General features: G+C 38.0%; 1 protein-coding gene across 6 annotated transcripts in view; it reads left to right on the plus strand.

The window, feature by feature from the left end:
- Positions 1-18,722, plus strand: part of inpp4b (inositol polyphosphate-4-phosphatase type II B) — a 330,847-nt gene that overhangs the window by 211,378 nt on the left and 100,747 nt on the right. Inside the window, exon 1 of one of the 6 annotated variants that reach the window (XM_028466665.1) lies at positions 7,511-7,984. The exons of the other annotated variants lie outside the window; for them this stretch is intronic. Coding sequence (XP_028322466.1) covers positions 7,956-7,984 — 29 coding nt within the window. The 5' untranslated portion in view covers positions 7,511-7,955. Of the gene's footprint in view, positions 1-7,510; positions 7,985-18,722 lie in introns of those variants that run through there. 6 annotated transcript variants of the gene reach the window in all.

The following is an 18,722-nucleotide window of genomic DNA, read 5'->3' on the forward strand; positions in this document are numbered from 1 at the left end:
GCCGCGAAGAAATGAGCAGCTTTCAACACAGCAGCCATTACCGTCAGTAACTTCCGGGTGAGGTCTGTCCGGTCTAAATGGCGTACAGTCAAACTAACATGAAAATAAACGCTTTGAAACGTCATCACCAAATAAGGAACAGTAAAAAAAAGTATTTTTCCTCAAAAGACAAAAGAGAAGTCCACAGGAGCTATAGATATATAGATATAGATGGCGCGCTAGCGCCCCTTCACACTCTGAGGTCAAAAGCGAAATAGGTTTCACTCGTCGTGCCGTCCAGAAGTGACATAAAATTAAAATAAACATTTGGAAATTACCAAATTACTCCAAAATAACAGATGCACAAACTCGGGGTATTTGGAACCCGTTGACAAAGTTTCAAGTCGAACAGGCACCGCGTCGGGGTGATATTTGCTCCACACACACACACACACACACACACACACACACACACACACACACACACACACACACACACACACACACACACACACACACACACACACACACACACACACACACACACACACAGACAGACCATCCTTGCATTATAGTATTGATAGATTATTAAAACCAATGTATTTTAATGTGTTACTTTAAAACACGCTACCCCAACACTTCCAGGATATAAGTAAAATTTTAGAATGCAAGAAGCCGAAATGGGAGCAAGTGATGGAAAAAAAATTATTTAAACTTATTCTGAAAAAATCTTTATAAAGTCAGAAAAGCTGTAAATCAGCTGATCTCAAGTTCAAGCTTATAACCTTTAAAAATTTGCCAAAATGAAAAAAATCACAATTTTTGGACACAACAAAAATTTAGGAGGTCAATGGGAACATGAGTTAAGTTAACTTCACACAATGTTCTCAGTGAGATCTAATTCATGGAGCAGTCAGTGTCAGGAGGTGCCTTAAAATGGTAGAAATTCCCTTGTTGTATTTTCAAAAGCTGTTGTCATCAACCAGTTTGAATTTAAATAAACTTTTTAATACATCTGCTTTGTCTCCAACTCTGTCTTAGTTTGCTTTTTTTTATTTTAACATATCGGATTTTAGCTAATTTTTTGCTAAATGAAAAATCTGATGCTTGTTTTGGATTATTTTTTCGACAAACTAATAATGCATAATAATAAAATAATATTCCACCAAACTACACAATTTCTAAGATCGAGGTCAGCAGTCTTACTTCAAAGAATTTCATCTTAGATTTAGGTTTTAAAGATAATTTAACACTTTAAAATCCAAAATCTCTTAAAAATTCATATTTCTGTCGGTCTGTGAGCTTGTTCCTTCTTTTCAAAATATATGAAACAGATTGATTTTGTGGTTTTTTGTTTTTGTTTTTTCCATTACGTATTCCAGTATTTAAACCTACAATAATATATAGCTGCACTAATTTCCTTTTACATGCATATGTACCTTTGTATTCCTGATAAATACTGAAACTGGAACCATGTGTTGCTAATGGTGGATGAGCGTGTTAAGTTGCAAATAGAACAACAAGGTTTCTCATTAGTAAGGTCAAGAGATAAAAATAGCCAGATGTGCCAAGCTTCTGTTTGTTGTCACATTGCAACTTTTCAAATTACATTCAATTGTTTTATTCATTAAATAATTAAAGCAGAGCAAAGTGCTTTGGTGTTTCATTTTGTAGACTAAATAAAGACAAAGCTCCATTGAGAAAAATTAAACGTTGGGATAATGGACAGCCTGTTTGAGTTTAATGAATTGCCAACTCAGGGTTTTTTATGGCGTTTTGATGCACTTCTTACAATGGCGTTATGGTACATAAGTGCAAATTTACATCACTTGCAGTTTTTTGGAGTGTATCTCATCATTGGGTTTCTCACATGCAGTTATGGGCCATTGAAAATTATTTAAAAAAAAGTAATTTTTTCAGATGTCAAGAGACTTTCACCCAAGAACCAATGCATATATCTGAGTAATCATTAGTGTTTTGAACAGTCTATGTACATAGCGCAAAGCTAATAAAATTACAAGGAGCCTAGACTTATGCATAGTTGCCTACTTAAGGCCCAAACACGTTTCAGCCCGAAATCCTGACAAACTTTTTTTCCAATTCTGAGAGAGTAGGTGGAGCTGTATTAATGTGCCATATTTCAGTTTTGTTTGTGGTGTAATTTTTGAGATATTGGAAGCTGAAAATGGAAGAAAAATAAGGACGCAAGAAAATCAACACATACCCCCTCACTAAATTGGCCATATCTCAAAAAGTTTTCATCTGATCAAAGTAAAATTTACAGTGTGCCAATGGAATTATTAAGAAACAATTGGTAACAAGTTCCTAAATAACTTTGGTGATTGTGTGCTCAAATATTATTACACACACAGGTATACAGTACCTGTGAATCAAAAAAAATCTCCATAATGTCACACAAATGAAGGTTTACAAGAAGATAACATCACAGTAACTACTGTGCCTGAACATGTCCAATAGCCCAAAATTAGACCTCCCATGTTGGCAACATGGGAGGTCAGATGTCTGTTTGTGGTGCTGGGACCAGCAGTATGAGAGCTCAGCTCAGACCAAATCAGGGACAAGGCACAAGATAGACAGCCCTTCAGATTCTCCTCTGATAGTCAGAGCAGCGGTGTCAGTCCCATGTACCTCATCAGCTTGACGACACAGTGACTCAATGTGGATTTTCCGTTCTGCATGCTAATCAGGTCTGAGGTATGCATACCTGTCCAACTTGAAGATTTATAAGTGAAATATACGGAACAGAGAGCCGTCATCTTTTTCTGTCATCTGTAGTTTTGATGACATGAGTAAATTAAGCACTAAACCTAAATCTATCTATCTATCTATCTATAAAAGCAAAAAAGGTTTGTGTGTGTGTCTACCTCCATCTCCTCCGTGCGTTATCTCTCACACACGCGCGCTCGTCATGCTCATTATCTGTCGCAGGTTGTTGAGAAAAAAAAAAAAAGAGAGACCCGGAAGTACCACGAAAAATACATGTTTTGCAACACCAAAGTCGCAACTCTCTCTCTAAAAGGCAAGAACGTGCATGTGAAGTGTACACTATATCCAAGAGCGAAGACTTTGTCGACATCCGTTGAAAGCAGCTCAAATTTAATGAAACACCTCACAACGACACACATCTAAAAAATCTGAATTCTTTGACATATAGCAATTTTTTGTTTTTTTTAACAGTAACGCAAATAGTTACTTTCCTTGGTAATGAGTTACTTTTATTATAGAGTACTTCAATTACAAACTCAGTTACTTTTTGGATCAAGTAGTGAGTAACTATAACTAATTACTTTTTTAAAGTAACGTTCCCACCACTGGTCCCTAAACATTGTACGCCAGATGTGATCCATTCTACCTGGTCAAAACATTGACAATGTTTAATGTAATGAGCAATGATCATTAACATTGCACTTTTTATCAATAGAAGATTCCAAGCATTACATTATGAAATAGCCTACACGTTTAATTTTTTGGTAATGTTTGGCCAAAGTGAAGATTATATTCAAGATCTTCATATCGTTTGGAAAAAAAGATCATTATTAATTAATTTTATTCTCTTGGTACTCAAATCTGAGTGTTGGTACTTGGGATTTTCACCCTCATAATTGAGGACACTGTTCTGGCATAAATGTAAGACTTAATTTTTTCACTATGCAAACTCCAGAGCCCTTTTTTGTTGTAATGAATAACTGAGCAGTTACTGCTATAGGGTGTTTGGCTCACTCTGCAGACACGCACTTTCTAAATGTAGAATGTGCATTTAAAAAGTGGCCCGGGACAAGCAGCGCTGCTAGTTTACTACAGAGGCTGCAAAGATGTCAGTGCTCTGGAAGCCTATCAATAATGCAGGTTATTTACACACAGAAAGAAACGTGTCCAAAACAAGAGGTGAGCGTGCTTCAGCTCCTCTTGGCACTGAAGAACTATGACCGAATGAGACTTGGAAAAAAGGACTCAGGCGTGCTTAATGTTTTACATAATCTCGTTTTATTTTAATTTTTTTTTATTATTTTATTTTTTATTTTTATTATGTTTTAAAATGTTTAAATCTTTATTTTTTAATTGTGTGTGCTTGGTGACACATGCAAATCTTTTCCCCTCACACCTACTGTATTTCTGTCAACGCTGTCTCCATATGGCTTGGCTCTTCTTCTACACTTATCACACGTAGTTATCTTTCAAGTGTTGTGCTCTCAGCATGTGAGGCACTATGACCCAGTTCTACATCGTGGCAGAAGATTGGATTTTCATCTAAATGTGTGTTTGCGGCTATGTGCGTGTCATTCTATGTGTATGTTTAAGAGTGGAAAAATATGTTTTGCTTCCATTGCTTTTGCCTTATTATTCCACCAGTAACAGTTTTGTTTGAATCGTTTTCCTCTGTGGCAGATTCTATTTGGGCTTAAGCCTGGTCCCAAAATGTGGAGATCAACTGACTTTTCCAGTGTCGCTAAAAAAACATTTGTAGTTGGAACAAGTTCTACAAATGTGTTAAAGCCACCTTACAGTGTGTCTTTTACCATCAAATATTGGAGCTACTCTAGTTTAAAAACAAGTCTTATTGTTATCTTTTTTTCCCCCTTAAGATTACCCATTACTGATTAGTGTTTTAGGTCATTTGTATTTACAGTTAACTGCCCCTAGTGTTTGGTAAGATATTACTACTATTTTACTATGTTTCATATTTAATTTGCTACAATCTATGACATTCTTTCTTGGTGGTTGAATACATAATGCATTAACATGCATGTGTTGCAATGATGTTGCTTTTCAGATACAGTATAACTTATGACTAGGATAAAGTTTTCTTCTGAAAGAAAAATGAGTGAGGAGGATTAATGATAACTGTGGCTGGACCATATGTAGAAAAACATGTAATGCGGAACTTTAGAGGAAACTCAAGGACATTTGAACTTATTGCATTTGAATTTAATATATGCTGAAGAATGTTTTCTCTTTTGACTGTCGGACGCATTTGTGCATGAGTTCCTGTATGCATGCATAATCACCCACTGTTTTGCTGTCATGGCAGGATGAACATGTTTACACTTCATCTTGCTTCTTCTCACAATTCCATGCAATGCTTACAGCTGCTGCCCATTCAGTACATCTGTGATATTGCACATGAGCCATACACAGGCCATATGCAAATACATAAGGAAAATAAGGGGCTCAGCTCCACTAAGACGGATGCACATATGGCTTTCTTGAGTTTTTCTCGTTGCCACAAATTTCTGGTTTATGTGGAATCTTTCTGCATAATCAGTGAGATCCTCCAGGCTTTAGGCCTCATAGGCAGAATATCAAAATAGCTGACTCAGTGAATTGTATTCAACCACATCTTAAAGAGTAAAATTGTTCAATTATCTACCATGAAAATAAGTAAAATCGGATCATCAGGCATTACATGAAAATAACATCAACATCAAATAAGGCATTAAAGGTGGTGAGTTCACCCTTTTTTTTTCCTGTACCACATATCAGTCAGAAATGGTCATATGAGCTGAATATGGAAAGAGAGGTCTTATTAAATCGGGCTGCGTTGTGCTGAAGCTTGCTTTGGGCTCTTCTTATGCCAACTTGTTGTCTGGGAAATGAGAGAATATAATGAGAACAAAATGAGGGGGGAAAGATAGGAAGCAATGAGAGAATAAAGTCATGTCTGCATGCAATATTCTACTTTCTTGAGATTAAAAAATGGTGGTGTTCCATCATTTAGGCACCCTGCTAGGGCAGTGGAAAGCAGCACAATTACTTTCTTTGCTCTATCTGTGGCTCTTTTGCCAAGGACAGGTCATGCATAATATCCTGTCAGCCTTTTTGTTAAATGTGAACTCCCTTACTGCAATGCATGTAGTCATTAGTAATCTTCTAATGACTTAGTGATTCAAATGCATTTATTTCTTTCATAGAAGTGATCTGTTTTGTTTGCAGTTCAACCATGCACATTGAGTGGGTTTCACATTGCAACTGCATTCATCTGTTTTTACAGTGGCCTTGTTTAAAACTATTTCGATTCTTCCTCAAATAGTACTGACATCTAATTTGAAAATCTTTAAAAGCCACAACTACTAAAAGTTTGCACATTAATATAGAACTATGGAGAGACGTCTCTTGATAAACCTTTATAAGCCAACACATGGTGGCCACAGTAGAGTAGAGTCTCTGTGTTCTTTTCATGCTTGCACGAATTGTCTTCCAATACTTCAGTTTGTATATCAAAACATTTTTAGCAAGAAATTAATTGGCAAAATGTTACAGCCTCTTGGGATAACCCTCCAATCTGTGTTTTCCTTGTATATTTAGATGTTTGATGGCTGCACTTACCCATGACAAACATAAGATATGATAAAGATATAATCATAACCTTCCAGCAACCTACATTTTTCAGCTCTGCAGTAGGCTGGATACTAAGCTACTTTTTACAACCTGGTGTTGTTGACAAAGTAGACAATGGGCTAGTTGATGACGTTTAGGCGCAGTGGGTAAGGGAGTGCACTTGAAAGCATAGGGTTGGGGGTTTGAATTCAGACTCAGTCATATTTTTTGTGATGTTTTTTTTTGTACACGTGACTACATTACGTTACACTTCTCCAACTAACTAGGGCCAAATGAAAATGGAATACTCCACTTTTAAATTATAATTACATTTTGAGTGAACTTAAACCGTAAGTGAGCTGTCAGTGACAAGTGGCGTAAACCTACGGCTGTAGAAGACGTGATCAGCCCCCTCTATGCAGCAGCCCTCTGCTGCTTCCCTGGCTCCACAGACATTTATTCATATTATTCCCTGGTCGTCACATCACTGGAGCAATGAAGTGATGAAGCGACCAAAAAGCACGAGTAATCACGGGCGATTTAAGCGACTATAGTTGCTGAAGTGGCGACTAAAGTGAACACACCTTTAGAACATGCTCATATTCCCCACCCACTGGGTGGTTGCCATGGTTCTAATCAATTACATAACTCAAAGTATATTTTTACTCAATAAAAAAAAATGAAGATCAGTTAGGCTTTACAGCAGAGGGTGGGAAAAGCATACAGAAACACAGATGAATACAGTCCAGCAAAACGTTAAAAAGAAAAATTCCACACCTTCTAAAAAATTGTACGCACAGGCAGCGTCTAAGCTACTATGGCAAACAAGAAGGACAAATGTCATTGTGCCCCTTCACATTCTTGACACTTTGTTTACTGGATTTTGTTTCATGAACCTTTGAATTTTATTTAGCCATTTTTTTTACATCCCAAAATTTTGTTACAATCGTAATTTGTTGTTTTTCTGTGTGATGGAAAGTGGCAATGAAGAGGTGTAGCCATACACTTCTACTTGAGTGTAAAAACTCAACATTTCACCAAGGCCTTTCTACTAAATTTTTCCTTAATTCCTTACCAGTATGTGTTAATGGTCCACAGAACACCAATCATTTACTGCCCCGTGCCAACAAGCCTCCACAGTCACTATCAGCAGCTGAACCTGCATCCCTTAAACTCATGTGCAAACTCTTGCTCTACTTTTTCTTATCTTGCACAGCACTTGCACACATGCATAGGCACAGCATCTCATTCATCCTCTAAATGAAAGGCGATAGTATATTTATTAGCAGCGACAGCAGCCAAACTTGATGCATTCAGCAGCAGACTCGCTAGGCCAAGCAGGACAAGATAGCAATGAAACATCTCTAAAATGACATGGATGACTTAAAAGCAGCAATGAACATGACGACAAGCAAAATTAAATCTTTACAAAGCAGCAGGCCATTATAACTAACTTATTGGCTGGAATAAAGAAGCTCAAAAGGCAAAGCTGGACCATGAAAGATTGAATACTTGGAAAACCAAATTGCTGACTCCGTTTTCCAGTACTTGCGACATAATGATGTGATCATTTTTGGACAACTGATTAAACCACAGAGTTGCCTGAAGGCAGCAAAAGCACATTAGGTCGGAGAGCAGAAATGATCATGATTAGACCACAGAGCAGCAGGTAAGAGCATTTCTTCTTGGCAAAAACATCAACATTAAAAGTAGTACCATTGAAAACTGCCACATTCTACCAGCAAAGAATATAAAGGGTAAACCAAACATACCTGCAGTGGTTATTCACTTTGACAATAGGTACATCAAGTTGATTTGCAGTGAAGTAAGTTAAGGACACTAATGGCGTGCATTAGGAGCTTGGATCAATTTGGAAGATTTTATTGTTTTCCTTTTGCTGTCTTCTCAGGGATAATGGCCATTGTTGTATGTACAGCACTATTTGCACTTGTATGCTTTATTTTTGACAGAAGTGGAACAAGACATACAGTAGATCCTGATGAGAACCTTCTTGATAAGTTCAATGCAAACTGTGGCTACTACACAAAGTAACAGTTTAATATAACATTGGCATCCATCATACATTTTAACAGTAAAGTTTTAATGCAAATTTTCAAAGTATAAAAAAACTTTCAATATCATTGCAATTTCAGAAACATGGATAAATGTAGAAAGGTGTCCTGATTTCTTTATTAAGGGGTATGATTTCCCTGCAGTAGTAGAGAGCAAATAAACCTTGTTTATTGGCTGGAATAAAGATGGTTTGTTAAAAAAAAGGTTTTTCTAGCAAGGTTCTTGACAACTTGTCAGTGCCTATTGATGATACACTGACAATTTTAAATCAAATATGAAAAGCTTGTTGAAAGGCTTGTTTTACTCCACAAAATATAAGAAATACCACCCCCACGCCCTTTCCCCGATAGGTAGTTGTGATCGGCTCTGAAGAGTCGCAGGCCGCCAACCTGGAAAGCAGAGTGTGCAGAGGTGTAAAGAGTACTGATATATCCTACTCAAGTACTAGTTACTTTCACCCCCCACATTTATTTTTGGTAATAAATCTTGTCATGGTTCCCTCGTATACAGTAAAATATCTCATGTATAAACTTAAAAAGGAAGAGACAAAATCTTGCACAATTGAAACTTCATTTATTTTCCACAAAAGCATCTGGATAAAATAAAAATGTACAATTATTTTTTAAACAAAATAATACCAAGGGATTCAATTCAAAATTAATAGATTTACATAGCTAAATTCATGAACTCTAAAACTGAGAAAATAAGCTGCCAATTAATTCAATTTAAAATATATATATATACAGTATATATATATTTACAGTAGCTAAATTTATGAACTCTAAAACTAGGAAAATAATCTGCATTCAATGTTGTTTTGGCACTAACCTGGTTGGTCGGCTATGATGTGATGCATGTGATTGTCGTCTTTGTCATTTCATTTTTTTGTAGTTTTACAATGTCAGTTGATCATTTAAAAACAAAATAAAAACTACTCCGTAACGGCTGACTTTACTTCTTTTAAAACATTACAAGTAAAATTAGTGATTTAGAAATACACTCAAAAAAGTACAAGTACCCATAAAAACAACTCAATTACATTAACATGAGTATTTTTACTTTTACCTCTGAGAGTGCTTTTGGTGTGTTCCTCACTCACAGTGTTCCACTGAGTGTTTTGCCAGGTCTCCATGAAACAAAGACAAACACAGTTTCTCATCTCCCAGGGAGCACCCAGCCTCAGCACATCAGTCCTATTGTCCAGGGAACAGAGACGGGATCTGTGGGCTGTTAGTTATAGCTTTTACCCTAGCTTTACCATTTTCTTCTGCCCTCCGTCCACTGCACTCTGCTCCACCAGTTTGCTGTTCTCAGGAGCTGGCTGAGAGTGGAGTCAACTGATGCTGCTGTTGTTGCCGAACCATCCCTTGTTTTTTATTAGTTTGGTTTGGCGATAAGAAATCTTAAAAGTGGGTGCTTAACACTGGGAGCTCAGGAACCCACTGCACAATAAGCAGAGCCCTATCTTATATTAAAGTCAACATTTAGGGATTGTGTTGTGTTTATTGCAACCTGTATGAAGCTGAACATGATTAGCTTTGATTCCATCAGTCCCTTCTCGAAGTTGACTGATACATTTAAAATAACAAGCTAATTTAAGCTGACTGCTGCTTCCTGCAGACAGCCCATGGCCTGCAGTTGTTATGGAAACCTGTCTTGGTCGTCTAAGACTCTGGCTTAGGTCACAGTACAGTAGCACAGTTGCAGATATCAGAGTAACTGTGTAGTAATGATGCAGTGGAAAGCAATTTCCACTGCAAGGAAATTCTTTCACAGTCTATAGTGGTCGCCGACTGGGATCTACTTTAAATTCATGTGCACCTGGTCAAAGAACTGTCTCATGTAGATGCCTAGGGCTCTGAGGCCATTATATGTGGTACCTCTGTAACAAGAAACAGATATATTGATCCGATGTCATGCATAGTCTGTTCATCTAGAAACCAAATGTGTGGTGGACATAAATATACAACAGTAGCAAAACCTAGTTTCATTGTCTTATGTAGGTGGTAGAATATGTTGCATTCATTATTGCAATTGTCTTGATCTGGAGACTTTCAACATGACTGACTAATTATTCATGACTTGGGTGTGTACTGTGATGACATTGGAAAAGTTGGTCAAACCTGAAAACTCCATTAGAGTCGTATTCCTGAAGATGAAAAAGAAGCAAAAGCATTATTTTTTTTTTTTTCCTTTATTTAAGTAGGGACAGTACATATTAATGAACATTCAAAAAAATGTAAATATGCCAGATTGTAGCCAACGGCTGAATTCCATCTGTTGTCCCTAGACAAGGCTGATGTAATAAAATGTTACATTATAGCCTAGGTTCATAAAAGTGGGGTACAGGTACCCCCAGGGGTACGCAAATAAATATAAAACAATGACAACATTGGAAACTAGAATATAAATAGAGTAGTTAATGTTTATGCTAGATTAATGCTAATGCTAGGTTAATGCTAGGTTAAAGCTAATGTTAGGTCAATGTTAATTTTAGGCTAATGCTAGGCTAATTCTATTGCTATATTAAAGCTAGGTTAATGTTATTGCTCGGTTATTGCTATTGCTAGGTTATTGCTATTGCTAGGTTAATGCAAATGCTTGGTTAATGATAATGTTATGTTAAAGCTAATACTAGGTCAATGTTAATGCTAGGCTAATGTTAATGCTAGGCAAATGCTATTGCTGTGCTAATGTTAATGTTGATGCTGGGGTAATGCTGTTGCTAGGTTAATGTTAATGCTATGCTACGTTATTGTTAGGTTAATGGTAATGCTAGGCTAATGCTAGGTTAAAGCTAATGCTAAGCCAATGATAATGCTATGTTAAAGCTAATACTAGCTCAATATTAATGCTAGGCTAATGTTAATGCTAGGCTAATGCTATTGCTGTGCTAATGTTAATGTTGATGCTAGGTTAATGCTATTGCTTGGTTAGTGCAATTGCTAGGCTAATGCTAGATAATCCTAATGCCAATGATAAGCTAATTCAGTGTGACATGGGCCAGCATCTGCATCCTCACTTAAATTTTCTTCAGGAAATGCAAATATTCTAGTTATTCTAATTATATATTATTCCTCAACAGGTAAAATTCACTGTAGGGCTACATTGTATATGACATTACATTATTATGTTTTTTAAGTGTGCAAGAGTAGGGGGTACATGGCTTCAGGTTAAATTTCTGAAGGGGTACGGGACTATGAAAAGTGAGGGGTCAGCACTTCAATATAATTTGTAGAAAACCAATACAATTCTTCATAATGCTTCAGGCACCAGTTTTTGCATAAAAGGGGAAACAAAGACATGGTTGTTGTACTTAGTAATACTGGTGTCTGCGCTGCTGTCTTTAAATCTGAAGGTGAGGTTAAAACTAGAGACCCAAGGTATGCAGAAGAAGTCATCTGGGCGAGCAAAGAAAGAATCCAACACACCAGACAAAAATGTATATTCAATGAGGTTAAAAGTTGAAGGAATGTTCTGTTGATTTGCCTTCGGCTGGTGCTTGGCAAAGGATAATGATATGAGAACATTTTTTTTTATAATATTAGAAGATGTTTTATTCTTTTCCTTTTTTTGGCCCGAAAACAGAGAGAATATAGCTTTAAAGAAAACAAATACATGCAATCTGTCAAGGGAGAAATTTCATTGCAAATGCAAAAACTCAAATGCGGAGCCCGTAAACTGAAGTCTGTTTATTAAAATAGCGCAAACAGGGAAGCAGGGATTAGTTAATTCAATGTAAGCTGAAAACTATCAGAATCAAGCAGAACTTAGTCAAGCAATTCACTCCTAAAAACTTTAATTGATAAGTTGATATATCAGTCTGTTTCCAGTGAGATAAAGGAGCTTAACACTAACAGTGTTTTATACCAAATTAATAGTCCTAACAATTTTTTTTAACCAATGACTAAAATAAAACACTTTTACATGGGGCACCGTATGCATCCTGGCATGAGGGATGAAACAAAAAACTAGATCCCATGGCTGGCGTCTTTATGACAATTACTCAAACATCATCTGTTCAAGAGGTGGAAAGAGGCTTGGCTTGTTGAGTATCTCAAAAAACTAAATAATTTTCAAACCAGCTTTATCAGTCACATTGTTTTTAATCCTTTACTCATAAAGCAGACAGATTTCTTTTCTGTTAAAGGTTTTGTAAATATTTCACATATAAGATGTGGGGGAGATAATAATTGTTTTTTCGTTTGGCAACACACTGTGCCAGATTGATGCAACTTCCTATTGACATGACTTGTAGCTCACTGAGTATTTATTTACTGGGTAATGACATTATCAGCTGAGAATACAGTGCACTTTTTGTTGTTCTATTCTCTCCACCGCAACACATCTCCATTCATGCCCATGCAACTGTCATCGATAGCTACCTTATGAGCAGTGACGTGCCGTGACCACTAGGGTTGGGTAGGCATGTTGCAAATCGAGACCATCAATGACAATTTCATATGTTTCTGCTGGCAAGTGTTAATTCAATTCAAATCAATTGTATTTGTATAAAGCAATTTCCAACAAAGTCATCTTCCATCCATCCATCTTCATACCCACTTATTCCCGTTTATCAGGGTCGCCGGGGTCTGCCGGTGCCAATCTCCGGCTCTCATAGGGCGCTGGGCGGGGGTACACCCTGGACAGGGCGCCAGTCCATCACAGGGCAACACAGACAGACAACCACTCACTCACTCATTCACTCCTATGGGCAACTTAGAGACTCCAATCAACCTTACAGTCATGTAAAGCCGGAGTACCCGGAGGAAACCCACGCAGCACGGGGAGAACATGGAAACTCCACACAGAAAGGACCCAAGTGTCCACCCCAGGGCTTGAACCCAGGACCTTCTTGCTGTGAGGCGGACGTGCTAACCACTAAGCCACCGTGCACCCCAAAGTCATCTTAATGTGCTCATTTAATATAGCCTCCATACTCTCCCAACAAGATATATCTCATGACACGGCAGCACATGTGTTGGAAACACAGAAACACGGAGAAAAAGACAACTCGGAACAGCCTCAGTGAGGCACATCCACAAAGCCAATCCTTCCTTTTGTACCATTCACTGTGAAAAGTATGAAACATTTTCTGACCTTACCTTTGCTGAAGCTCTGGTAACTCAGGTGTTGGTCTCCATCTTTTAAAAGCTGTTGTTTTTACCAAAAAAAAGTTTCTCTATCGACTCTGGCGCTGTCATCCTGACTGTAGTGGTATCCCGCCCACTCGCTAGAGAACGTAGCAGCAGCGGTCACATGACATCTATTCACTAATGTACTGTGAACTTAGTATAGCATTTAGCATAGCGCGGTTACGTCCAAAGGCAGCTCTCTACGCTGCCTTTGGACGTAAATGGTTGTCATCTTGGGGACCTGACTGCGCATGCGCAAACACTTAAAAACATGCAATGGGAACGGAGGCAGAGGAGCAATGTGCCTTTGGGAGGGGGCGTGGCCTCTCTCTGCCTTACAGCGGAATGAGACTGTGCAGCTGTTCCAGGAAATAGCGCTGTTTAGCAATTTGGGTTATGAAACGCACAAAATGCGGACACTTTCAAACTTATAGGTACTGTAGGCTATTGGAAATGGAAAAATTAATAATTTATAATTATATTATAATTAAAACAAATAATCAAAATATCAATTCACCCTTGGGTGCCCACCCTGAGGGCACGTCACTGCTTATGAGTGATGCAATGCTTAATTTACTGCAGGGTTTTTCTGTTTTTTTGTTGTTGCTTTTTGCCAGACAATTTATTAAATGCTGGAATTCATCATTTAAAATCTGGATTTTACACTGTTTTTAACTAATTTAATACATTTGTGTAGGGCAGAAGTGATCAATGTTGAGATGATTTAATTTACTTCACAGAACTGTAATTTAAACAAACTCTAAGATGTGGATTTTACATTGCAATAGATGTTACATTGATGGAAAAAGCAACAGGTAAAATTACAAATTAACTTTATTATAAAAAGTCTGCACACCTGTCTTCTTTGATCCTTTCTCAAATTAAACTAACAGTGTAGACATTGGTAATCCTAAAACGAAAGTCCGCTTCAAACTGCGGTTTAGGGATGACTGGGCATGTCTGGGAAATAATTCTAGAAATTTTATGTTTTGACACATTATGAAATATTGCACAGCTTAAAAAAAAAAAAAAACCTGCACTAATAGAAAATAACATTTAAAGCCAAAGTCTTCCTCATTCATTACCTGTGGACTGATGAAATATAAATTATTATTAGTAGTTCCTTACGTTTAAATCATTAATGAAGCTTTTGCTTGTGTTTCTCATTTTGCTTTGGGCACTTTTCCTGTTCTTTTATTAATAGCGTGTATTAATAGGAATAGACACAAGACCTTTCATTTCTTTTTTGCTGACGTGTACTTGCTGGTTTTAACGACTAAACAATTTATTTTAAATTCTGTAGTTGTGGTAATAACATCACACACAAATGCTGTTTAACCAATAGATGCATTAATTAAGGGAATAAAACAATAAAATGAAATGCTCACACACTGTGGTGATAGAGTCGGCAAGAATTGCAGAGAATATACAGTAACTTTTTAAAGATTATTATGTGATAATACATTTTTAGTTTTAGTTTGTCACAATCCCCATTTGTAATTCTTTGTGTAAAAACTTGGAACACTTTAATTCATTATAACTCTTTGTAGCCACATATCTCTCAAGAAAACAATGTCGGCCCCTATATTTTCAAAATGAACACAATAGACAGTTGTTTTTTATAGAAACTGCTCCCTTAACTCCACTGTGTTTTTGCAGAATTGCTTTGTGTTGGTCGTTTGCCTTTTGATGTGAATCACCAAAGTTGCTCTACTGTGTACAGTGTTTTATCACACAGGCCACTTTCAACCAGCTGCTTCAGAGAAAGAAAAACCCCAAAACTCTTCATCTCTGCGTGTGCTTTTTCTACACATGAAATGTCAATGAAAACAACTTATCCTGAATGGATGCTAACAGTGCTTGTGCATTACCATAAAGCTAAATGTAGTGTGAAGGTTGCTGTCATGCAAGGATACAGTAGCGTGTGTGATGGAAGTGGAACAGATGGGATATGTTGGAAATCACATATTGTGTGCAAGTTCGACTCCACTGCTGACATGACACTGTCTACTGTCAGATGTTGCATCAGATGCAACACTGTGCAGTGTACAGTGTTTTTCTCCTGATACTCGATTAAAATTCATGTTGATATTGTTAATGTTGTTAATTGCAAAAACTGTTTGTTCTACACCGCAGCGTAAAAACAAAATTATATATATAGAAAAGTTATACACCAGATTTTATTAGTTAACAGTAATAAGTCACAAGAGATTATGATATAGTTGTTTAATATTCTCCCATGCGCGTACGTCCGAAAAGCTGCACAGCAGCGTTGTTTTTGGCTGCGCGCTATTCTCCCCCTGCATTTAAGTCAGTCGCTGCGGGCCTTCATCTCAGTTACGCACTCTGGGTGGGGTGGCCCTGAAATATGGGCGTTCCCATTCAAATCTGGCTTTACACACATTCTCCCATCTGCTTAAGTTCTTTTCCTCCTATGCGCTTCTGAACCTGCAATAAGTGCAGCGCCCAGATAAGGTGAAACATTATATTGCACTCACACGGACTCATAATATTGCAAAAGAGACTCCCAGAGAGAATCTATCCAAACTGACACTGTCACGCTGTCGTGGGGGTGGGTTGGTTGGCGGGGTGGGGGAATTGTTTGTAACATAAGCAAGCCAAAAGATTGACCATCAGCATTTCTAAGATGTTCACATTTAACAGTTCTAGACGGGACAAAATGTGTTACTTTTCATTACATTTTATCCGCAACGGCAACTTCTTTTCCTGGAAGGGGGTGGGTGCTGCATCGTGGAGGTGACCAGCTGTCCGCAAACCGAGGTGCGCGCCCCGGCTGCTGCAGCTTGGTCAAAGAAACTCTGACAATTGTCAGCCCTCTGTCAATGCTGGTCAGATATCCAACTATTTTCATGCTATGTCCAACGTAGTGCCACATATTGATCCAAGCTGTCATATGCGGAGGTTGGTGAAATGCACATGAGAGGATGGATACCAGAAACTTCAGCTTCAGTTTGGACTCGCTCACATCAGCTCCAGAAGGCAATAAACAATTTATATTTAAAACTGTGTATTTTGCAGGAAGCCAATGGTTCTTTTTTCACTGCAGACATCTCTGTCTCCTCTGTATTAAAGCAGGACGCTCTGAGGGATTATTTCCTTAAACCTCCAGCGCATCACACTCGGTCACGCTTTAGAGCAGGTACCGCATTGATGACAGATGTTGACTGATGCGCTGATCACTTCTGAATGCAGGAATGGAAAAAGTTAATAAAATCAGGCAATCAGCACAATTGTGATTTTTTTGAGTTGGACCTAGGTCACTTTCATATGTATGCATATCCGATTTCTTGCAATGCGACTGGACGGCCAGGCCCACTCATCCAGCATTATATAGGTCAAGAATGCCATCTACACTTCCCCTGCTACACTGGAAGCCTTGAGGACTCCTGTTGTCCCTGAAGGATTGCAGCAATTTGTTTTCTCTGTCTACTTGCTATTCTTTGGAAACAGAAGGTTGAGTTTTCCAGAAGGGATCTCTCCTTGGCTGAAATATAAGTAAAAAGCTGAATACTTTTCCCCAAGTTCTTCTGGGTATTTTTAGTTTCTTGCAGCTAAAGCAAATACCCTAGCGGTTGGGGGAGCCAGGGGTGTTTTGTTTCTATTCTTTGGCTCTCAGGTGTTTTCTTTTTTTGTGCTTTTCCCCAGAGAAAAGTGCTGCTTTGAAGTTTTTTGATGAACATTCCCCACCCACAGGCTGTTAAATTCAGACCTTGCGAAATCATTTTGCACACCTTTTCCTTATATTCACACAACAGTCATCAAATATCTGGGTCTTGTCACTTACCTTAGGTGCTCTTTTATTTCTATGTAGATAATTAATGGATTCACTCTGGAGTTCACCTGATTTTTTAAATTATTTCCTCACTTCTTCAAACTTCAAACATTTGATAAAAAGCTATAACTGTGCACCCCATTGATGTATCATCAATTTATTTGCTCAATTTTCCACATAGCGAACTAATGCTTTAATCTTTTGACCACTAAAGAAACAAATTACTGTAATACCCGCAGTATTTACAATAATGTGGGCAAATAATACCTGTAATGCTGTTTGAGAGGAAAAATTGACAACATTATTATTTTGGGCTTTTTGCACCATCAAATAGCCCTAAATATACATAATTTTCCTCATGCAGATTGTCATTACTTTACGCACAGTTCAAAAACATGTTTTGAAATGAGTTTTCTCTTTGGGGGATTACATTTTCCCCCATCCATTGATGTGAAATAATTGCAGAGTGCAAATGATTAACATGTCTAACAATAGGGGGCTAAATCTGCTACTGATTTTATTTAGTGAAAGATGTTTGCTCTATTGCACACTGAGAATATTAATGGATTAAAATCTTGCAGATCTTTTTTTAATTGCAAATTTTGTTAAAATTGTTTTAGTTTTGCGGTTTAACACTTTCAGCCTACAAAATATTTTCTTCACCTTATAGGATTTTGATATTGAAAAGCTAATGTAGCAGTAAAAACCTTGAGGGAGGGAACTGAGCTGACCCCAAAGTAGAAACTAAGCTTTTGTCTCTGTGACTACTGGTGCTAAACGTAAGCCACCCAAAGACTCAAAATGTTATTAATACATCTTATTGTTGTGTTGTTTGTATTATTTACTTCATTATTATTGTCGTCTGCCCGCTCTGCTGGGACTTTTGTTTGTAGCCGCACTGATCGGTGTTCTGTGCCAAAGTATCACTGCGCTAATAGCATACCATCAGGCACTTATTGATCCTAATCGATCACATTAGGTATGTCTGAGCTTAAATTTTCAAGACCAAACATTCAGACTTCCTCCTCACTTGGCCTCAGTACCTGTCTACCTGCTGCACTCACTTGTCCCCCGGAGGAAGCGTGCCAAAAAAAATGGGGTAAATGTGGTGGACTCCTGTTGAAGATGAAGGCGTACTGGAGGTCAAATCCTGGGACTGATCCTGGATGCCAGTTATCACATGGATTACGGTGGATTCAGCCTGTGGCTCCCGTGCGTCTGGTCTCCGGCTTACGTCACCTGCCGCTCAAGCGCTGCTCCACAGACGCCTTCCCAGGCACCGTGGTGTGAATTACGGGTGGCTTCGTCCGCTGCATCGCAGCACTCCACAGGCCAACGAGGAAGTGACTCTATGCCTCGGCTTGCAGAATGCTAGAACGCTAGCAAACAAATTTCACCTCCTGAAG

Source organism: Gouania willdenowi, chromosome 1 (assembly GCF_900634775.1).
Source record: "Gouania willdenowi chromosome 1, fGouWil2.1, whole genome shotgun sequence".
NCBI classification, from domain to species: domain Eukaryota; kingdom Metazoa; phylum Chordata; class Actinopteri; order Blenniiformes; family Gobiesocidae; genus Gouania; species Gouania willdenowi.